The sequence below is a fragment of the Sorex araneus genome, chromosome 6 (assembly GCF_027595985.1).
Source record: "Sorex araneus isolate mSorAra2 chromosome 6, mSorAra2.pri, whole genome shotgun sequence".
Lineage (NCBI taxonomy): Eukaryota > Metazoa > Chordata > Mammalia > Eulipotyphla > Soricidae > Sorex > Sorex araneus.
In genome coordinates this window covers 116,428,726-116,453,319 of record NC_073307.1, presented here as the reverse complement: position 1 = coordinate 116,453,319, position 24,594 = coordinate 116,428,726, and the positions used below count along the sequence as shown (strand labels likewise).

Genomic DNA, 24,594 nt, shown 5'->3' with positions numbered 1-24,594 from the left:
TATATTCTTTGTACTAAACCATTCATCTAGTGAGTATATGGGGTTCCTGAATTTTGTGAGCAGACAAAAACCAAGACCCACATTTGACTTGTTGCTAGTCAGGACTACAGGTAACAACGTGCACTTGCTGTTGGCTTCTGAATTCGAAATACGGGGTAATGGGGTGCCTCCAATCTGCAGCTGGTCAGTCAGTGATTAGCTGTAGAAGCTGAGGCTTGTGGGACTGGGCCTCTGTATGGAATTGAATTCTCTCTCCACTTAATGAGAAACAAGTCTGACAGCTGACAAGTCTCATTGTAAGAATTGAAGTGAATTATTGGGACATCTTGCTGGTATCGGTAAACCATATTTTCCCATAGGAGCTGGTTTTAGAACCTTTAAAGTTTAATTTTTGCCTGTTGGATTTCTCAATCAGTGGTGCTCACGAGATAATGTGGTTCCTGGAATGAAGCCCGGGGATTGGGTCAGAAGCCCCAGCCCACAATCTAGTTCCTTTAAAAAATAAAACGTAGTGACTGGATAATACAGCGAGCCAGGCACTTAACCATGCACGTGGCCAACCCAGGTTTGAGTCCCATCACTGATTCCCTGAACCCTGCCCAGGAGTGATCTTTGAGCACAGAGCCAGGAGACCCTGAGACTCACTAGCTGTGGCACCCAAACAAGCAAATAAACTGAAGTTAATATTTAAATGCATCTTTTCTAAAAGTACTTTCAGTTTATCTTAAAATGTGATATTTTATCAAACCTGGGCTTGGATTTTGATTTAAGTAGTAGGGACTAGGTTGTGACTTTTTATTTTTATTTTTATTATTATTTTATTATTACTTTTTATTAGAGTATATGCTTCTCTAGGGGGACTGGAGAAATAATATAGCAGGTAAGATGCTTGCCTTGCACATGGCAATCTAGGTTTGGCCCCCAGCACCCCATATAGTTCTTGGGGCACTGCTAGGAGTGGTATTGCTGAGCAGTGAGCCCTGTACACACACACACACACACACACACACACACACACACACACACACACGGTGTACTATACCAAGTCCTCTTGCTATAATTAACAGTTTCTGTCTGGTCTTTTCTGCGTTTAAGTGTGTGATAAACTTTTTGTGAAGAAAAGTCTCAACTGTCCTGTGAGTCTACTACTGCAGCTAACTAGCCTAGGACCTTGACGTCTATACAGGAGTGGTGATAGCAGTTCTCTGTGCTGGTCCACGGTTCCCAGGATCTTAAACATTTTCAAGAATGAAAATATTGAGTAATAAAGATGCCCAGACTCAGAGTTGGAAAGTGGAGTAGAAAAGTTTATTGGAAAGTAGGAGAGAACAGAACTGTAACTCCCCATGTGGAAAGGAACTTAGGCTAGGACTAAGTTAACTATAGCTCATTTTCTGGGGTTTTTATAGGAACACTGGGTCTTTGTGTTACAGAGAATGCAGGGAAGTTAAAGATAAGGGGTTGTTGTATAGGCCCTTTTAAGGAAAATGGCATTTCTCTGCATTTCTTTTCCACTGACAATAATGTTATGGAGAATGCAAAGATCCAAACAGATCATTATCTGGCCATTTGCCTTAGGTATTTCCCATTGCTTAACCTCCAGGCCAAACCTAAACTCTGGGGCAGAATTTTATGGACAATTGTTAACTGCTTGTTTATCAGAAAGAGCCCAGGAATTCACAGGAAGTCAAAAATGTAGAATAAGGCAATCAAAAACGGGACTGCCCACAGCAGTTGACAAAGGTAAACTGAGGCTTCCTCTTTCAATATGATATGGTCCTTCGTGTTCTTCTTTGGCCTTTTCAAAAAATTGATCAGAGTTCCTTTTAAAAATTTCACCAGCTCTTTCAGAAAGGGGTGGAAGCATTATATTTTGAGGATGCAATTTTTAGACAATCCTTTTTCGCCTTAAAAAAAGAAACCACAAAAACAGAAACCCTATATAGGTGATTGATAACTGCTCCCAGGAGAATCCTGAGTAAGCAGCCCATCTCCATTCATGTTTTATCAAAAGAAATGAGCAAGAAAGCATTTATTTTTTTTTTGTTTGTTTTTTGGGCCAGGGCTTGGGAGACCTTATAGGATGCGAGGGATGAAACCCTGGTCCACTGCCTGCCAGTGCCCTGCTTACTGTGCTATCTCTCAGTCTCTCTCTCTCTCTCTCTCTCTCTCTCTCTCTCTCTCTCTCTCTCTCTCTCTCTCTCTCTCTCTCTCTCTCTCTCTCTTTCTCACTCTCTCTCTCTCTCTGTAAATCTAAGGTGGGGGGCAGGGAGGATTTTGGTAAGTTATGTTCTTTGAACTTTTCCTTTAGTCTAAGAATTCATCATTATTGGCATAAAGGCATTCAAAATAATCATTTATCTTTCTAACCTAGTCCCATTCTCATTTTTATTCTCAGGATTTGAGCTTATTTTGAGGGGATTGTTTATAAATCAATTTCAACAGAGTTTTTGGTGTTAGGGTTTATTGAACTTCTTCATTGTATTGTTTTCTGCTTCATTGGTTTTTTTTCTGTTATTTTAGATTCTCCATTCTGTAATGTGAATATAAATAGAGAGGTAGATGTATATACATGTATAAATACAACAGAAGCTTATTTTCTTTTCGCTTTGGAAGCAAATCGGAGCAGCCTGTTTAGGTTCTGGTGAGAGTCCTGCAGGCTGCACTCAGTCTGATTGTATCCTCACATGGTGGAAGGGAGTAAGAGCGCCCAGACATCCCTTTTATAAGCGCTCTCACCCTCACTGTACTTTTTCTAACCTCTTAAGTTGGACATTTGGCCCAATAATTTACCAGTCTTTCTGACATGAACATTTAATTGTCATAAATTTTGAACATTTAATTATCATCAATTTCCTTGCAGCTCAGGAATTTGGAATGTAGTATAGATGAATGTCTTATTAGTTTCTACTTATGTCAAATTTATATATATATATATTTTGATCCTAGAATTACCTTAAATCTATCAAACACACATATTTTCCAGTGACTTTTGTTTTTATAAATTTATAGTTGAATTGCTTTTTGGTCAAAGAACATGGTAGTCATTTCTTCAAACCTGCTTACTATGCTGTTTAAAGTTTAATATTTGTTCTTTTAAAATAATCAGTTTTAAATCTTCAGCTCAACTATGGGTTTGTCCATTTTTCCTCTACAGTTATACAAAATTTTAAATGCACCTTTTCAGACTTTGGTTAGGTATTTTAAACACATATTCTTCATAAAGTTTGTCCTGCAAAAGAGATAATACAGAATCTACTTGCTAAGAGTTGCAGTAATAAAATATAATCTGTAGTCACTTAACAGTAGTGACAACATTGTGAGAACTACATAAATGTTATTTTTCAGAATCATGCAAAAATGTTGGTTATCCTGTCTGATAGTTGCAAATTTTGGATTGGCAAGTATAATCTTATACTTGATTATATAAGATTATATAATTCACAGGGGATTTTTAAATTTGACCTTGAAAGTTTTTCTATGCTTAAGCATTTTCCCCCAGGATTTTTTAATTTCAGAATTTTAGTAGTGCTCAAAATCTGAATGGCCCAAAATTATGAAATAACTTTTAAAACTAGGTTTTCATGGAGGAAAATATATCACACACATAATATCATTAAAATATTATGTCTAAAGTTTAAAACAGCAAAGTCATGATGAAAATTATCAAAACAGTCATATTCCGTAGTAACCAAGTTGTATCTGCTGAGGTAGGATGGAAGTTTCCCAAGATTCCATCACGGTTCGGAGGGATGACATACTAAGGCGCTTGCCTTGCACATGGCCAATCCTGATTTGATCCTTGTCCCCCAGTACTGCCAGGAATAAATCCAAGCCCTGTGAGCAGTGATCCCTGAGCACAAAGCCAAGAGAACTCCCGGAGCACTACCAGGTATGGCTCAAAAAATTAAAACCAAAGGAACAAAAAACTAAAACCAAAGGAACAAAAAAGCCAAACCAACACTTAAACCCTCCGCTCCACAAGTGACCCAAAAGAAAGAAAGAAACAAAATTTCATCTAAAGCTCTTATATACCTTAAATATAGATCAGTTTCCTATAATTTATGAATTTTGTCTCAATGAAAGTCCTTTTTAGGTTTGAACTATTTTAGTATATGCCAGTTATTCAGCAATGGTTAAGGTTAAGTAATTTAAGGATTGTGTACTTTAAAAGTGAGTGCTCAGTAATAGTATTTTAATGATTATTTTTTAGAAATAAATATGTATTTATTATATTTATGTTTAATAAATATAATAGTTTTTTAGAAAATAAAAATAAACACTAAACAACCCAATACAAAATTTTAATGAAATAAAATAGACGAGTCTCATGCATACATGCACATGTGTGAATTCATACACGTATTTTATGCATTTTGCAGGAGAGAAAAGTTTACTAATATAGGATGCAAATTGTATCATATATAGAAGCACAGGATATATACATTGTAAGTGCAAACTCAATAAATTAGTTAAAATTTTATTACTTGGAAATGTGGAATCGGTTTACAAATGATATGGCAATGGTAGCAAAAGCAGCAGGAACTCTTAAGTGTCTAATAAATAAAGCTTAGTGATTCATTAAGTATCATGATACCATACAGTATCTAAACTCAAACTTAATAGATCTTTAACTGATACCTTTCAGATAAGCCAAATATTCTAGGTAGTTAAAATTCCTGCTGATATCACAGGAACTACCTTGGAAAATTAATGGTTTCACTGACCACAGAAGCCACGTAGATCCAAAATATAATATGGCCTCCACAAATAATGGAAAATTAGTCTACCATCTTGCTATCACTTTTGCTATTCTTTTTGTCTTCTGATTTTTTTTTTTACATGTTGGGTATATATCTGAACATAATAAGTTTATAAACATTGTAAATACGATCCATTTCTTTTGCAGTTATCTTAATAATGTGGCTACTGTGCTTTCATATGAAATGTTTACTAAAATATGTAAATTTGTTATGTAAAATAAGTATCCCACTATTTCCTCTTTATTTCAGAAATCAGACTTGCAATTGGGCCCTAGAAGTAGTTAGTCATAGCTCATTGCTATAATATAATATAAAGGCGGAAGGAAATTAATAGAAAGATACATTTAGCCATTGAATCTAAACATGATACCTAAGCTATGGATCTAGAGATAAGCACAGATTCCAATTATTCAATGTATGTGTCCCTACCACTCGCCATTTCTTTTGTTATCTTTGATAGGATTAGTTTCTTTTCATTTCTGCCTTGACTTTAATTATTTCAAATATATCAAAGAAGAGAAAACAGGGCTATTTTCTTAAAAAGTTAACAGATATTAGGACTTTTTTCCTTGTGATGAATCTTCAGTGTTTATATATTAAATGTTAAAAATACGAATCCTGAGAAACAAGAAAAATAAGAACAGTTTTGACTAAAGAATAAAATTCCTTCTTTGTTAAACCTGAACAACTTTAAAATTCAACCATGGGATATAGTAAGACTGGAATTCAGACTTCTGATGTCCATGATACATCAGAATACTCTGAACAGAAATAAAATACACTTAGTTGGCAATACACAACAGTAAAAAGCATCAGGAATTGATGCACCTGGATTTTGTTAAATATAACAAAGGTCACTGGGTAAACTGAAAAGCTTTGCTGGGACAGTATATTGCATTGAATTGCTCTTTACAAAGGCAAAACTGAATTCCTTTTTGGATAGGTGCAAACTTTTTTTCTCTCTCTAAAGCATTCGAAGACATAAAAGACACACTGGAAACATGAATCCTGTTTTTATGGAAACAAAGAATTCTGGCTACTCTGAAAAGTAAGTCACTTGAATGTTTAGTTAGAACTACCTCTCCTGAAATATCGAGCGTCCTATCCAGCAAAGCAGGATTGTGATGAAGTATGTTTATACCAGTGATGGCATTTGGTAACGTTTTGCAGCATGAGACAACTGAAGCCAAACTCTAAGAATTCTCTAGTTCATGTGGTGAAAGTGCGTACAAGTGGGGAAACTGCCAGCACAGCAACGATCCTCTCACAGTATGAAGGCCAGTCCACACAGGAATGGTCAGTTGAAAGTCAGCACAGTGAACTCTAGGCAGGGGTTTCTGACACTGGGCACAGCCCTGTGCGCTTCTTCAATATGCCCATTTCCTTTATTCTAACTGTCTCTCCTCTTCTTCATCCGCTTCTTCAATGACCTGAATCTCATCTGCTTGAGGTAAGGAAGAATTCTCCACCTGTAGTTTATTCCCGTCAGCTTTACACTTCTCTTCTTCTTCTATGATTTCCTTCCATATCTTGTGATTTTCACTGAGGTGGTGCATTAATTGGCAGAATATTCGTCGTCTGCCTTTTCTTCTTTGTGGTTCTGTGAAATTTAGAACAAATAGTCATAACAATGTAATTCAGTCATTCAACAAAATTTCTGAATGCCTATTATATCTCAAGGCATTTTTCTGAGTGCTGGGATTATAGTTTGAAACATAAGCTAAAATATTGATGCATTATTGGGATTCATATTCTAGAGGACATACCTAGACAAGCAAATAAAGAAGCCAAACATGTATATGGCAGATAGTGTTAACATTTTCTGGATTAAACAAAACAAAACAAAGAAGCCCTGGGTATGTTCTTAGCAGAGCACTTTCGTTGCATATTCGAGGCCCTGGATTCATCTCTTGCAACATACATACAAAGGCAAAGAAGAGGATTCAAGTAGATTGGGTAAGAATGAAGGGCGGGGGAGGATGGTACTGAAATTTCACATGATGAATAGTAATGAGTAATGCAGAGTTAAAAGCAAATATATTTTAGCAATTTATGTGTTAAACACAATTGTCAAAATTGTAAACTGAAAATAGTATTTCAGAGCCCATCAAGTTTTTTAAGTCGACAGATGATAATGACATTTCCACTCCATTCTGTTAATGCTGAATAGGACACTGGGAAAGGGGAAGCTCTTTATGTATTGTCCTGTATAGCATATAAGTAACCAAAAATAGAATTAGTTATATATAAACTTTCAGTTCTATTTGAAAAACTGATTTCATTACATCTATAAAGGTGATAGATATTCTTTTCATTTTCACCTTAAACTCATTGTTTTGTATAGAAAAAGTGTGCTTATGGTTTGGTAGCAAATTCATAATGCTATTTAACTGGGGAATATGTTTTTGGCCTGATACAATTCTTTTGTTTCCCAAGGGTATGTGAATGACCGATGGTAGCAAATTCATAATGCTACACAACTCTTGAGGGAGATATGTCTTCAGTCTCCCCCAACTGTTTTGTTTCCCAAGGCTATGTGAACAACAGATTAGTGGGGATAGAGTGAGGTATTAGCTCTTAGCACCCTAAGCTTCACATATGCTCAGATGTACTGACTGCCTGTGCTGCATTTATGGCTCTTCTACTGGAGCCATCCCCTTAAGAGATGGCTGCTTACGCTAACAGAGCTTGTTTGTGGGGCTATAGCGATAGCACAGCGGGTAGGGTGTTTGCCTTGCATGCGGCCGACCCGGGTTCAATTCCCAGCATCCCATATGGTCCCCTGAGCACCGCCAGGAGTAATTCCTGCGTGCAGAGCCAGGAGTAACCCCTGTGCATTGCCAGGTGTAACCCAAAAAGCAAAAAAAAAAAAAAAAAAATTAAGACAGTTTTAACTTAGTAACAAGCACCACAAAGTAGTTATTTAAAATTACTAAATCGGGACATTTAGATTATAACTACTTGAGACATCACTACTGAATCTACTTTAGAAACAAAGTTCAAGTCCAGATTAATTGGGCGTTTGCAGTTAATGGCATTACAGAAATTATCTTTATAATCTTACTAGAATTTATATTATCTTCTATCTCATCATCTGTGTCTAATTCACCATCTTCTTCACAACAGCTTTCAGTATCCTCATCTTCTTCTGTTTCTATCCAATGACCCGGAAGCAAACCAGCCGCATCATAGGAGTTACACAGAGGCCCCACTATGTGGGTGATAAAAGATTCTTGAAGTTTAGCCAGTTGAGGGGAAGAACGATCCATGAAGGGACTGATGGGCAGACCAAGATTTGCTTCTTCATCTCCCTGATTATTTAAAAAACAAAAGTACAAGCTTAATTATTGAAAGAACATTTCTGTTATCTTTTGTACAAGGAATCAAGATCTGTGCTCTGTGACTGAGCTATTTTCCCAGTCCCTGAAAGAATACTTTTGTTTAAAGAACCACTAAATCTTGCTGCTAAGAATCTTAGGTTTTTCGATAAGCACTTTCTCATATCAAGATAGTTCATAAAGAAGTATCAATGAGTCCTAATTACTATATCATTTCAAGTAGATTGAAATGATCTACTTGATCTAAATGATCTAAGGATATTTTAGAAAATAATGGAGAAATCCTAAAGTAGTCTTTCAATTTAATTCTTCCCACCAATCAACCAGTATAGTTAATGTTCACTTAACAAGAAAAATATAGTACTGTAGCACTGTCGTCCCATTTGTCGATTTGCTCAAGCAGGCACCAGTAACATCTCCATTGTGAGACTTGTTGTTACTGTTTTTGAAATATCGAATATACCACAGGTAGCTCGCCAGGCTCTGCCGTGTGGGCGGGGATACTCTCGGTATCCCACTGGGCTCTCTTAAGAGGGATGAAGGAATCGAAAAGAAAAATATACGGTATTTAAAATAATTACCAGAATATTTACTAACAACCTACAAAATTTCTATTTCAAATATCATTTCTGTCTTAGGGATAGGTAATATAATGGAAACATTTTGATGTTTTAGATATACCTCAAACAAACAGTTAAATTTTGCAAAAAATTTTATTTTCTTTTTTTAGTTATAGTAGAATCCTTTAATGAGTCTAAGCCAGTAAAAAAAGTTAATGTTTAAAACAGATATGGATCTATAGGCTACGGTGGTTCAGATGAGGGTTTTAGGCCCTGCTGATACTAATAACTCGACCACAGATTCTGAAGAACAGAAGAGGCTGCCCTAAAAGTTTCCATCCCTCTCAGAGAGCCGGCAAGCTGCCTAGAGTACCCCGCCCACATGGCAGAGACTGGCAAGCTACTCAGGGCATATTCTGTATGCCAAAAACAGTAACAACAATGGGCTTCATCTGCCTGACACCGAAAGAGCCCCCAATACAATTCTGAAGAACAGTAATTTAAAAAACTGGAATTCCTGTCATACAGAGTTTTTATAAGGATAGAAAATAATAGTGCAAAAAAATTAACAGTATAAAATCCCTAGGTTCAGAGGCAGGGGGTGAGTTTTTCCCAATGCAGGCTAGCATCGCTTGTCTCTGATGAGTCAACCTACCACCTCAGGAAACAAGAAACTTTCTAACAGATCTGCTTTTTCTTTTCAAAAGAAAAAAAAACTACTGTCTTTCAAAAGAAAAATAGTTGGGTTTATCCAAAGGACTCTATAACTTCACAGGTTTTTCTTTGTTTTTGTTTTAGTGTAAAATGCGGTCATTCCTGAGCATGGGTCAGGAATAGCCCCTAACCAGGTGTGGAACCCTCCTCCACTGAGAATGGGATTATTGCAATCTAGAAATTTTTTATTGAAATTTATTTTGAAAGATGTGATTGAGGAGAAAGGGAGAAGTGTGTATTCAAGAGAGAACTGTTGGGCTGCTTCAGATTGGGAACAGGTAAGCAGTGAATCATAGAGAAGCAAGCGAGATTATGTGTTCAAGGGCAAACACAGGCCTGAAGAACAAGCCTAAATTAAAATATTTCTAATCATCTGGTGCCTCAAATTACATACAACATAGTTCAGTTGTATCAGAATAGTAGATTATTAACCTTGGGATACTTCTTTATAATTATAATAATATCAGTATTTTTCTGATGAGGCTATATGGTATTTTGAAAAGGTAAACAGAAGAGTATGCATGTGTTGGATGTTTGCCAAAGGTAACTAAAAGACATATATCTTGGCAACTTTTGGTTAAAAAAGAAAAAATGCTGTCTTAAAAGCATCCCTTGGTCGATATCTTGATCTTTTCTGAATATAAGGATATTCATGAAATGCAATCCCAAAGTCAGGAAGATGTATTTTATATTTTGAAATTAATGAGATGGTAGGTATGTAGAGAAAGTAATGTCCATGTATATTGTAGGACGCCTCAAAATTGAACAAAGGGTGACATGACAGTCTCAAGATGGTAGGATTATTTATTTATTTTTTCATTGAATCACGGTGAGATACACAGTTACAAAGTTGTTCATGATTGGGTTTCAGTCATATAATGTTTCAACATCCATCCCCTCACCAGTGTGCATTTCCCACCACCAATGTCCCCAGTTTCGCCCCCTCCCCCATCCACCTGCCTTTATGACAGACACTGCTCTCTCTCGCTCTCTCTCTCTCTCTCTCTCTCTCTCTCTCTCTCTCTTCCCCCGCCCCCCACCCTCACCTTTCTCTCTCTTGGACTATTTTAAAGCGAAGACTTAAAACCATGTGGGAAAGGAAGAGAAGGTAGCCATATTTTAGTCTTTGCAAATTATAAAATATTTATGATATCCCTATTTCTAGTCCAAGTTCCCTTTCTGTTTGGTTTCTGGGACACACCCAGTGATGCTTAGTGCTTACTCCTGGGTCTGTGCTCAGGGGAACACATATAGTGCAGATCTCAAACTAAGTTGGATGAGTTCAAGACTCATACAGCCTTGCCCGCTGTATCACCTTTCTGGCTCCTAGTCCTTCTAAGTTCTTATTCTGTGACATGGATTTTATTACTCAGCTGAGGTCTCAAAGGTAATCTTCTATAGAAGCATTCAAAATGAGTTGATATTCTTAAATATAATCTCAGTGTACCCTGCATCAATTAAAAACTACTTAATCCAAAAATTATTACACTAGGTTAAAGGCTATCAGGCTTGAAAGAGATTCAAGCATCTTCATTCCACTCCAGATCGGCAATAAAAGGTTTTTCTTTTTCAGTGTTGTTTTACATTTTAGTAGCAAAGGCAAAAGAGTTCAGAACACACTAAGACTAGAGAAATGCAAACTTATTCTAAATAATTCTATTGAGCAAAGTCACTCAGATTTCAAATATTGAAAATAGTTATCTAAATCCCAAAGAGTGATATAAATCCCACCAATTTCATATTTCAACTTACTTGCTCATAAAATTCATTAACAATGCCTTCTGTCCATTTCAAATGTAAGTCCCGAATTTTTGCAGGTCCATTTATATCTGCCAGTTTGATGCACACCTGGCAGACCAAGAGGCGATCGTTTTCGTTATTCCACTCTATACCATTACTGTTTACATCGTTGGCCTATTTTGGAAAAACAGAATCGTTTTAGGTTCTGGGAGCAAATCAATATTGTTACTAATTTTTTTTACCAAATTATTTTAACTGAGTTCTGTTCTAAAAGACAGGAAGGAATTTTGCAGCATATCTTTTAATGTTTGTATCAGAACATGGAGTTCTAAAGGTTAACTTTGCTGCTGAAATGTCATAATTTTGCATCAGTGCAAGCACAGTGCTGTAAAAACATGACAAATGATTTTAATATTTCTTACAATATTTGGAAGCACCACAGGATTTTGTGGATTTTATGTATAAGCATATATATGCGCAAAACATCAATAATCACATAAAAATTGCAACTATTTATACCTCAAGAAAAGAACACTGAAGAAAATTTACTTCTAGCTGCTAAAGGGGAACATGATATAGTTGGTAACACAAGTCTTAGATTTCTGTGTTTTAAATTCTGACTGAGAATGATTTCCTAATTCATGTGTAACACAAAATATTTAAGAATTCTTTTTGTTGGGGCTGACACCTAACAGTGCTCATAGGCCATTCCTGGGAATGCCCAAGGAACTATATTTGGTACCAGGATTTGAACCAGTGTCATAGCTGCATGCTAAGCAAGCACCTTGACCTTTGTACTATCTTTCAGGCCCTTAAGTATTTTATTCTTTTTTATATACTTAATTATTTTTTAATTAGTGAATCACCGTGAGGGTACAGTTACAGATTTACACATTTTCGTGCTTGTGTTTCCCTCATACAATGTTCCAGAACCCATCCCTCCACCGGTGCCCATTCTCTACCACCAATGAACCCAGTTTCCCTCCCACCCAAGTATTTTATTCTTAAAATGCTTAAGAATGTGAGCTCCCTGAGGTCAGGGACTTCAAAGCTATCCTTCCCATATTCTTCACTAGCACAATGACTGCACATAGTGCAGAATCCTAGTCAGAAGTTGTTGAAGGAGAACGTTATTCCCAAGTATAAAGTGCAGAGTACTTCTCTTCTGCATTACCTAACTAGTTGAAGCATCATTCAGAGAACAAGACATCACAAAGTAAGTAGAACTCTCCTCATAGAAATATATTTTTTAATTCTTAAAATACTTTTTTGGCACTCTGCATATTTTTGTTGGATCTGCTCCCAAATACTTCCCCCTGCCCCATGAAATAATAAATCCAGAGCTGCTCAAGGCTTACGGGGACCAAATGCAATGCCAGGAATTGAACCAAGGTCAACCATGAACTTGTGAAGAGAGAAGGAGAGGGAGTTCACGAAAAAATATGGGCTTCTCCTGGGGTTGGGTTGGGAGTAGGGAGAAGCCTAAATGCCTTTTATATAGTCGGTTTTCACTATGGGAAGAAAATTACAATATAAGTATGTGTCAGAAAGTAAATGTAGCAAGTAATAGTATTTTAGGATGTTGCCATAATAAAATGTTTTTGTTTTTAAAATATTGGCATGTATGTTTTACCAGATATTATGACTTTGTGTATTATTACTTTTAACAACACTAAAAACAACTTCTATCAGTAACCCTGATGGTACTATCTCCTATCTTGAAATTAATTGACACACAAACCTTGGCATTGAACTCGGCTAGGAAATCAAAATGCTTTTTAAGATCTGTGGCAAGGATTGCTTCAATGACTAAAAATCGAAAGCGCTTGAATTCCACATGATCAAGATTAAGAAGAAAGTTGTATTCTGGACGAGAAAGATACAGATTCCAAGCTGATGCAGCATGATGATTTTCCAAAACAGATCTGTCATTGTACAGCACTGCCTAAAAATAAGAAAAATAATACAGGCATCTCAAAGATACTAAACTTTTAATAATAAAACAATGAAGAGCTGGTGGAATGACACATACAATCAGTACCTACTACATACTAGACATTCAGCCAAGTATTTTAAAACCCCTCAAGAGGGGTGCAAGAATTTAGTAAATGGGAAAACTAAGTGTTCAGAGGGTGTTAAATCTTCCTAGCATACATAGAGACATAAGAGAAAGGATAATTTGTTGCTAAAGTTTGTCTTCTTTGCAGACATCTTGCTGCATCCCAAGAGATATAAAGTTGGTACTCAAAATTTAGTTCATTAAATCAGTAAAACTCTGAAAAGAGTCAGGAGAACAGAAAAGGTTTAGGATACATTTCTGTTCCTTTTTTGTGAGCGAGCGAGAGAGAGAGAGAGAGAGAGAGAGAGAGAGAGAGAGAGAGAGTGGTGGGGGTTGAGGCCACACCCCAACTCAGGAGCTATTGGTTCAGTGATCAGAAGTGACCTGTGGTAGTGTTTAGGGACCATGTGGTGTGCCTGTGATTGAGTTAAGCTGCATAGAAGGCTCACTCTCTCTGTAGTCCATGTTTCTGTGAAGTAGTTTAGAATCAGTGGTGGAAACTGACTGAACAGAGGAAGTGTGGATAACGTCGGGGGTTAGGGAATGGTGGGAATCAGAGACGGCATGTACCCCCATGCTGGCATAATCATTGGAAATATGAGAAGTATCACATGGTAAAAGTATGAATTCTCTGATTCTAGTGTTATGGATCTATTCATTGTTCTTCACTTTGTTCCAATGGAAGACCCTAAGTGATTGTCTCATCACTCTCGGCCTCCAGAATATAGATTTTATTTGATTTTTTTTGAGGGGAGAGCACTCCGTGCTCTACGCTCAGGGGCCACTCTTGTCAGTTCTCAGGGGACTATATGCAATGCCAGAGATCACAATCTGCTTCAGGTAAGGAGGATGCTTGATCCCCTATACTATCTCTCCAATGCTCCAGAATACAGATTTTAAGAGTCACCAGATTAAAGACCACAGAGATGGCTCAAGAATTGGATGTAGGCTCGGGGTTCAATCCACAGCACCACATAGTCCCCTGAACATTATCAGCAGTGACCCAACCATCATACTGGGAGTGGCTCCAAAATTTGAAAAAAAAATTCACTGGGTTATAGAATTTTAACACCTCTCTCTAAAAATTAAGCAGTCTGAAAAATAGATAAGGCTGGGTATAAAATTAAAGCCTGTCCCTGTTTTCATAAAGCATCTCCTCTGGTGGACAAAGGCAGTTAAAAAACAGAATGTGATCACTGAAGAGATAAACCTCTCATGTCCTGAGAGGTTAACAGATTTAGCTATTGTGAAAATCAACCAGTATAGATTTCAGCGTAGATGCTTATCTCCTTGATTTTCTGAAGCAATGATATGACATAAACTTTGCAGTGGTCCCTATGACAACTGGAAAGACCTGTGTGTTCATCCGTAATGATTAAAAATGAATATACATACAGACTTACATATGCACATTTTATGTGTACATATGTGCACATATACGTATTTATATGCACACATACTGTGGGAAGTTATTCACCATGAAATCAGTCTAAAGTCAAATGTTTTATATCATTTATTTCTAAAACAGCCACTGATGGGCCTGTACAGGTTATATAGCAGGAAGAGATATTAAGTGCATATCTTATGGGAAAAAGAAACCACCACAACAAAACTAGTAAGTTTTCCACATTACAGCCTTGGGAGGTACAAGAGCCTCGCAGAAGAGTAGTCTTCCATCTAGTCACTCTTAATTTGAGAAAATGCAAAAAATAGCAAACACTTGAGAATTCCTTGTTTCTTGAAACGGTGAATTACTGAATTTTTTCTAGTTATAATTTTCTGAAATTATTGTTATTAGTTTTTGCTTTGTGGCCACACCCAGTGGTGCTCAGGGCTTATTCCTGTCTCTGCACTCAGTCCTGCTGGCTCTCAGGGTACAGTATGTGGTGCCAGGAATGGAACTAATGGAACTCAGGTCAGCCGTTGCAAGACAAGTTACTACCCACTGTACTATTGCTCTGGCCTGTAATTTTTTAGTACACGTGCTAATGCCATCTGCTACTACTCAGTTAATTGCATGGAATGATAATGTCATTCAAGTGAAGTATGGCTTCATTCTTCAGGATGACGGAAATACAGGATGGTGGTAAGATTTCAAAATCGTTTTAAAACTCCGGAAGAGTTGTTTCTTACTTGAGGGGCATTTGTAGCTACCAAAAATGCATTTGTCCGTCCTGGGTGATCATAATCATGCATGGCAGCTGCCACGTATAGAGCCATCAGTTCCAGTGCAGGAATGTTTGAAGACAGGCAACCATAGCTCTCATCTGGAATGCAGCAGCTTCTTGAAGAAATGTAAGCCTTTCTCCCAGAGTTAATCCTACCATCAGAGTCTGAGGAATAAACAAAATAACTGAGCATTACACATTACTTCCCACAGTGCAACCACAGAGAGAACTCCATATAAGTATTGTTATCATCTCATTTATTGAGTTACCCAAGAAATGATTAGAACATGGACATAATAGCATCTTGTTTCCAATATACACGTGGATGAAGAGGAATTTTGAAGTACACCTTGAGCACGAACACATCTAATGTGTGTTAGTATCAGCCAGAATTGCTGACTTAACAGGGTCTGAAAGGATTATTTTTACTGAGGTTAATAATAATTGTAAAATCTCTGATTTCCCAAGCCTTTTTAAAGGGCTAGATATAATGTCAGGGTACAGGAAGTAGTAGGGAAAAAGCTATATAGAGCTGTTTTCACACTTATTTGGACTACTGTCCCCTTTTGAAAAAAAAAAAAAAAAGATTGTTCTGGGGAAAAAAATATTTCCCTGTTAGAAACCCCCCTGAAGTCAGCAAACACAAAAAGCACTTCCCAGCTGTACCTGAGGCTACTCTACCCGCCACTGCACCCTTGTCCCATCATTCTAGCATCGGGTGAGTGTGCTTTTGCCCATTCTGGGATCCACTTTAATCTAGAGAATAAAATTTCATGAAAACTGCATAGATATTTAGGAGTGTACTATATTAACAAACTATGCTTCTCAAAATATAATTTTCAGATCGTGGAAAGGCAATACTTCATATGTATACCTGACTACAAATGAAAACTCCCTTTTCGTACTAGTCTTGGGCTTTTTACTTGTAATATCATTGATTTCCTCCTGTTTTGTATTTTGATGATGACCACACTATTATTGCTAAAGGATCTTAAATATAAGAAGGAAAAAACTAACTAGAGTCGGTAGCAAACAAAAGCCAAAAAGGTGTTAGTAGGAGACACAAAATACTCTGATTGTGATCACTAGTGACACCTGGGGATAAAGGATGCTATTGTTTCCGCCCCCTGTATTACTGTATCACTGTCATCCCATTGCTCATCAATTTGCTCCAGTGGGCACCAGTAACGTCTCCATGTGAGACTTGTTACTGTTTTTGGTATATCAAATACACCACGGGTAGCTTGCAGGGTTTTGCAGTGCAGGCGAGATACTCTCAGTAGCTTGCCGGGCTCTCCGAGAGGGGTGAAGGAATCGAACCCAGGTGGGTTTGTGCAAGGCAAACGCCCTACCCGCTGTGCTATCGCTCCAGCCCTACCCCTAGCATGGTACTATTTCTTAAGAGATTTGTAGCACTGTAGCACTGTCATCCCGTTGTTTGTCGATTTGCTCGAGCGGGCATCAGTAAGGTCTCCATTGTGAGACTTGCTGTTAGTATTTTTGGCATATTGAATATGCCACAGGTAGCTTGCCAGGCTCTCCGAGAGGGACGGAGGAATCAAACCTGGGTCAGTCACATGCAAGGCAAACGCCCTACCCGCTGTGCTATCGCTCCAGTCCTTTTGTAACATTTGTAAGATATTTGTACCTCAGAAAATTCCATTTTGATACACTTATTATCCTCTTATAAGCTAGGTGAGAACATGTATGCTATAATTCCTTTGTACAAATACACTTCGGGTGAGGATTAAACTTGGAAGCAACTGGCATGTTAAAAATTTATGGGGCTGGAGCAATAGTACAGTGGGTGGGATGCTTGACATCCATGTGCAGACCCAGGTTTGGCCCCCAGCATTCCATCTGGTCCTCTGAACACTGCTAGGAATAATTCTTGATTGCAGAGCCAGGACTAACCCCTGAGCATTGCTGGGTGTGGTCCCCATCCCAAGAAACCCAACTTTCCTCCCCAAAAAACCCAACAAAAGTTTCATAATATTTAAATAGCCCCTAATTAGGGGTTGGAGAGACAGTTCAGAGGCTTCAGTGCATGGTTTGCATGAAAGAGGCCCATGCTCAATTGCAGCACAGCCAGGAGTGGCCTTCAAGCACCAAACAGGAGTTTGATTGCCCCCTACAAAGTTAAGTAATTATGTAAAGTATTGAACTTTACATAATTTCTCCCCTTCTTAGTGAAAATAATTGTATGTTTTAAATTGACATAAATCTAATATGATAAACAAAAATCTAAAGGAGAAAGACTATCATTATTATAATAGTTAGCCAGTAGCTGCATCAGTTAGGAAAATGGATGGGGAAGAGAAAGGAAACAGCAGACCCAGGAGTATTGACTCTTTTTTTTTTCTTTTTCTTTTTAATTTTATTGATTCACCATGAGATACAGTTACAAGCTTTCATGTCTGTGTTACAATCACACAATGATCATACACCCATCCCTCCACCAGTGCACATTCCCCACCACCAACATCCCCAGTATACACCACCTTTCCCACCCTCACCCCGCCTCCATGGCAGACAATATTCCCCATACACTCTCTCTACTTTTGGGCATTATGGTTTGCAATGCAGATACTGAGAGGTCATCAGGAACACTGACTCTTAACCAGCTCTTGCAGTAGTAGTAGAATTCCTAATTTCCATGTCATAATTATGCATAAACTTTTGCATATGGTACTCTATATGTACCAAAAGTTATCTCATGAAAATTAACAACCAGAATAATGAAATGACAGAGGTATAACCTCTAATCAGAAAATTAAACATTTGTAGAAGGAAATACCTGTTTCATTCTCTGTCCCATGATCACTGTGGACCTGCTGTAAGCCAGGAATTGGCCGTGTTGTCAGATACCAGACTGCATGAAGAACATCTGTGGCATGTATGCGGTTGTGATCTAAAGTCATCAAAATGTTACATAAAAATGATCATCTATTATATTTAACATAAAACATTTAAAAGTACATTAATTTTCTATTCACACTATATTCGCAAATAAAATTCATGGTTAGGATAATCTCCCACTCATACATGTTCTTCATTTTAAGTCTCTTGGTAAATTAAAAGTTCTTTAAAAACTTTCATATGTACTATGAAAACAGTAAAAGGATAAAAGAAAGACAGGATAGATAAAATTAACTGATAGGGATTGGGGTAGTTAAGGTTGCTATTTTTATGGCTTTATAATATGGAAACAGTGACCAGATGGGTGCTGAAGCAATAGTATTGTGGGTGGTGAGCTTGCCTTACACACAGCCAATCTGGGGCCCCATAAGGTCCCCTAGGCTCCACCAGAAATGATCCCTAAATGCAGAGCCAGGAGTAAGCACTGAGCAGCATTCGTTGTGGTTCAAAACAGCACCACAAATTTTTTTAAAGTGACTGGATGATGGAAAGAGATCTATGTACACAAACATTTTCTTTTTCCTTTTGCACACAAGCATATAAAACAGTTAAAAATTTTGGGTTCTTTTTGTTTATGTTTTGGACCCAAAACACCTGACAATGCTCAGGAGTTATTCCTGACTCTGTGCTCAAGGATCACATCTGGTGGTACTCAGGGGACCATATGGGATGCCAGGGATTGAACCTGGTCAGGTGCAAGGCAAATGCCCTACCCATTGTACTCTCTCTCGGGTCCTGAGAACAGTTAAAAATTCTGGATACTTCAACTCCCTAACTCCAATACTCATATACATAGTAGATGAGAAACGAGTATTTCTCAGACCTACTATAAGAATTAATTATTAATATACATAATATGTGATCAATAAAGTAACAGTTTATGAGATACCATTACATGAAAATGTTTAGAACGTAAACATAAAACTGCAGCTTTATGTTTTATGGTTTTATGGCCTTTGGGAAAGATTTTTTTTCAACTTTTTACTTCTTACCTGTAATAGATAATATAATCTTTCCAACAAAAATTAAATTTCATGAATCAAATGATTAAAGCTAATTTCAGGGAGCCAGAGCAATAGTACAGAGGGTAGGGTGTTTGCCTTGTACACGGTCGACCTGGGTTCGATCCATGGCATCCCGTATGGTCCCCCGAGCAAATGCCGGGAGTAATTCCTGAGTGTCCTCTAGGTGTTTACTAATACTATCATCTTTTACTGACCATTTACTATATGCCATGAATTCTGATAGTGTTGTTTACATGAGTAAATTTTATCATTCCCTATAGGGTAGTTACCATTGTTGTTATTACTATGGAAACTGCACTTTAGAAAAATTAGATCCATTGGGGCCGGAGCGATAGCACAGCGGGTAGGGCGTTTGCCTTGCACGCGGCCGACCTGGGTTCGATCCCCGGCATCCCATATGGTCCCCCAAGCACTGCCAGGAGTAATTCCTGAGTGCAAAGCCAGGAGTTAACCCCTGAGCATCACTGGGTATGACCCAAAAAGCAAAAAAAAAAAAAAAAAAAGTTAGATCCATTATTTTCTTAACCAATAGATATAACTAAATGAACAATTCTTAACTTTCTTTTCATTCCCCTTGGTTTTATATTTGAGCAAAGCAACACATTCCATTTATGCAACACAACTATTTTTTAAAATGTATAGTTTACAATTATTAAACATCACCATGAAGTGTCATTTTAAGAATAATTTGATCTGTATATAATCTCCAAAATGTGACTACAGGAAAAGTGTAGCCTAGATTTTTATGTAAGCAAAACAGTATTTTTTTTATCATGAAATTTATTATGCTGTAAAATCAAATATCCATTATTATATCATAAATCAGGATAAAGGCAATAAAGCAAAGTATTTATAAGATGGTCCCAGCATGACTTAGTGGCAAAAGCATCTGCCTTGGCAAGCATGAGATCCCTATTTTAATTGCCAAGACCAATCCTCATGTTCCATAATGGTCCCCAAAACTACTGTTTGAATCCTGGACATAGCAACAAATTTTCAAAGATTTTGTCATATCAACATGTAAAAAGGGTATTCAGATGAATCACTGGCATAGGAAGATGTATGCTACATAATTAAGAGAGTAGATCAAATGTGATCTTTGTAGATGTTTGGGGGCCACACCTTGGGATGCTCGGGAATCTAGCATCATTCCTAGCACTGTGTTCAGGGATTGCTCCTGGCAGTGTTCATATTCTGTGCCTGGAATCAAACCAGCTCTGGTTGCATGTAAGACAAGCACCTTAATCCCAGTATTATTTTGTAATATATGAGGCATATTGAAGAATATATACCAGAATATTAACAATAACTGGTTAGCTCTATCTAGACTATAGATTTTCTTTCAAAATTCCTGCTTAAATCCTACTTAAATATGTAATATAAAAAGTATTTCAAGACTTGATGAAAGAAAACATAATTGAGTGTTTGAATTTAATAAGATATCAATACTTACAAGGAATATCTCGATAGCCATTTTCTAATGCACGAAAATAATTCATAAATTGTAGAGTAGGAATTTTGAACATTTCCAATAAACCCGTGTCTTGAAATAAGGTATACATAACCTAAAGTTAATCAAAATAAAGTTCATCTTAAAAACCAGATTTTCTATTTGAAGTTTTATTATAAATATTTATAATATATCTTTGTGGCCTGCATTTAGGAATGTTAACCATGTTTACATCTTTAAAGTTCCAATAATGATATTTCAAAACCAGTACTACCCTACACCCTTGAAAAGTGAAGAAATGAAAGTGAAATTTACCAGTTACACATGCGGGGTGGAGGGCTGGGGAGGTGGGGGGAAGGGGGGAGGTATATCATGATTCTTGGTGGTGGAATATGTGCACTGGTGAAGGGATGGGTGTTTGAGCATTGTATAACTGAGACTTTAACCTGAAATCTTTGTAACTTTCCACATGGTGAATTAATAAAAGAATTTTAAAAAAAAGAAAAGCAAAGAAATATTACTATATCATGCACCAAATGTAAAATTGTTCACTTGTTTAACGTTTGTGTGTGCTGCCAAGAATTGAACTCAAAACCTCCTCACATATTCAGACACTCTTGTTACTAAGCTATATCTCTGATCCTTTTTTACTTTTTATTAATAATGTGTGCAAGAACACATGAATTCTACTCTACCTAGCTTCTCTATTTAGCCCTAAATATTAAAACAAGTCATAACAATATCATAAAAGATCAGAGACATAGCTCAGTGATAAAGTACATAATCTGCATGCATGAGGTCCTACATTTACCTAGTACCACTGATATGAAAAACATTAGCATCACATTTTTGTGATATATATATGCTACACACTTTCAGATTTTGCTTTTCATAATAATTCAAGAAAAATTTAATTTACAACTAAAAGAAGTGATAAGAACAAACCTGACTGAGGATCCTTCCTGATCTCTCTCCCATCTTTTGCACAAGTTCAAAAATTTGAAAATTCCAGTTGCTCATATTTTCTATTAATGAATCATAATCTTCTACTAAAATCATGTCCAGTGACGCTTCCTGTTCAACCTTTATTTGGTGGAAAAAATGAAAATCAGAACAACTTAACACTCCCTTTTATAAGTATTTTAAAATTCACATTTATAGAAGAAAACTTGAACATTAAAAAATTTCTTTACGATTGTTATTGTAAAAACACTGCCTATTTCTTTGTAGAATATAATCTTCGAGAACTATAAACTTGTCTCTTAAGAATCAAAAGACTTATAATCTTTAATTTCTAAATCAAAAACATTTCTAAGCACACAAAAAATTATTTTTATTCTGGAAATTATATATAGATACCAAAGAATAATAGAAACTCATTCTCATATTGGCATTTATTACTAGGATAATTTCCCAAAAGAAATGGATGATCTTCCAGTAAAGGTAAGTTTTGAACTTTAAAAAGAGAAATACTTTACATTATTTCAAAATAATATAAAATCATTATATTATAATGTCATTATAAATACATATTTATAGTGAAAAGAAAAATAATTATTCACTTTGTTTGGGGTGGGAGGCACGCCAAACAGAGCTGAGGATTTAATCCTGGCTGTGATGCTCAGGGAAACTTATGTGATACTGAGGATCAAAATGGTATAGCCATATGCAAGGCAAGTGAGTGTCTTACCTCTTATACTATTTCTCTGGCCATTTATTTATATATTTATGGTTTAGGGGCAACACTGGGAGGTGCTCAGGGCTTACTCCTCGCTCTGCCCAGGGATCACTCTTGGCAGTGCTTGAATGACCATACAGGGTGTGTGGGATCAAATCAGATTGACTGAAAACAAGGTAAGTGCCTTACCCACAGTACTATCTCTCCAGCCCTTACTTTGTTTTTAATAGTCTTAGCCATGTCCCTCATGCAAATAAGTTTGAGAAAATATCAGGACAGTGCGCAGTAAATCTAATATATAATTAAAATATGTTCACTGAACAAAAATTGTTTTTTAATGTTGAGCTCAGCATTATTTACTATTTTTTTCAAAATTGATTTTTTTTAAAACATGTTTCAAATTAAAAGTTAATAATATCTTCTCCTTTTTCAACAGATGATGAAGTTAAGTTAAAATGTCTCTGTATTTCAATTTATTTGTTTTAGAATCAGTTACTTTTCTTTGGGTATCATGGTTTACACAACAGTATTTATACTAACTGATACATACTTGGATTACTACCACACCACAACTCTCCTCACCACTTTGTATCCTCAGTTCAGTGTCCTACTGACAACATCCAGGTTTGGGGGGAGCAATTAATTTATAAAACAAGGTTGCTGTTGTTGCTTTTAATGTGTTAGAATGACTTATCAGTAAAGAGATTTTTTAAAACATAGAAAAAGTCTTACTCTGGGCAAAAATACTGAAATTAGTAATAACTATAGTTCATCCTAATAAAATCAATCATATTGAAAGCTTATCTTTTACATTTGATTGTTGTTCATTCTGTGCATCTTCTGTTAGGTGACTATCACCTTCTAAAAATAAGTTTCTATCGTCCGTCTTTGTTTCCTCTTCTTGCTGAGCTTCTATAAAGTTGAGTGATTCTTTTGAGAAAATGGTGGCATCTTCATCACCTTTCAAAAAGAAAAAAAGTGATGAAGAAGAGTAAAACTTGGCCTATGTGGATAGTTTTGTAAATAAAAAATTCAGAGAAAGGCAATCTAGATTAGTGAAATCTATAAGCTACATCTTACTAGTCCACTTAGCTCAATACTTTATGTTCCAAGGCAACACAAATATGTACCTGATGTATCTAATTCTATATTAAAGAAGTGATAAATATTCTTTACAATGGAGTGAGATAAAAGCAATGACTATTGATTTGAAGTTCTTTTTAAAAGGTAATTTGATGTAGATTTCAACATTTGGAACTGAGTTTTGGATATGAGAATTCTATGTTCATATCTAAGAACAAGATATTTAAAATTTTTAAATATAAGAATTGTGAAATTTTCTCACCAATATATCATCTTTCACAAATCAGTTGGAAAAGAAAAGCAACACTAGTAACTAAAAAGCATTTATTCATATGTAAAAATAAACTTATATTCGATTTATTGTAATATCCTGTATTATAAAATACATTGACAGTAAAATGAACTGGAGCATAATACAGAGTAATACAGAATAATACAGAGTAAAGAGAATAAACTACAATCACACATAACAATATAAGTGATTTTTAGAAATGCAATGCTTGTGTTGCTTCTCAGAAATTGTCTACAATGTATGTTTTATCCCACACATACTCTTAAAATGCATTCTTATCTCTCCTTTAAAAATTTTTTTTAGTTTTTTATATATTTACTTTTAATTGAGTCACACTGAGATAGTTACAAAGCTATTCATGATGAGGCTTCAGTCATACAATGATCCAAATATCTTTCCTCCTTAATAGAGTATTTTCTCCACAACCTCCTGGAATTTGGATCAGCATATGATTGATTTATTAGATACAGCATAAGCAGTGGGTGTGATTGGGGAAAGAGGAAATAAGGGGTGTGTATGTGTGTGTGTGTGTGTGTGTGTGTGTGTGTGTGTGTGTGTGTAAACCTTTCATTTGTCTGTGTTTTGTTTTGGGGGGGGACACACCCAGTGGTGCTTAGGGCTTACTCCTTACTCTGCTCAGGGATGACTCATGGAGGTGGTTAGGGAAGTATATGGAGTGTGGAGGATCAAGCCCAGGTTGGCAACTTGCAAGGCAAGTGCCATACTCCTGTACTATTACTCTGGCCTTAATAATACTTTATATAATATACATATTTTATGTATAAAGTATTATTAATATATATTA

At 36.4% G+C, this 24,594-nt stretch overlaps 1 protein-coding gene across 2 annotated transcripts in view; it reads right to left on the bottom strand.

The window, feature by feature from the left end:
• Positions 1 to 4,290: 4,290 nt before the first annotated feature.
• PDE3B (phosphodiesterase 3B) overlaps positions 4,291 to 24,594 on the bottom strand; it is a 131,316-nt gene continuing 111,012 nt past the window's right edge. For both annotated transcript variants that reach the window (XM_004613578.2, XM_055143402.1), the window contains 9 exons: positions 23,226 to 23,374; positions 21,682 to 21,819; positions 20,740 to 20,851; positions 18,140 to 18,253; positions 15,308 to 15,507; positions 12,857 to 13,060; positions 11,128 to 11,289; positions 7,828 to 8,074; positions 4,291 to 6,363 (listed from right to left, as the gene is read on the bottom strand). In XM_004613578.2, the coding sequence (XP_004613635.2) occupies positions 6,149 to 6,363; positions 7,828 to 8,074; positions 11,128 to 11,289; positions 12,857 to 13,060; positions 15,308 to 15,507; positions 18,140 to 18,253; positions 20,740 to 20,851; positions 21,682 to 21,819; positions 23,226 to 23,374 (1,541 nt within the window). In that variant the 3' untranslated portion in view covers positions 4,291 to 6,148. The remainder of the gene's footprint in view (positions 6,364 to 7,827; positions 8,075 to 11,127; positions 11,290 to 12,856; positions 13,061 to 15,307; positions 15,508 to 18,139; positions 18,254 to 20,739; positions 20,852 to 21,681; positions 21,820 to 23,225; positions 23,375 to 24,594) is intronic.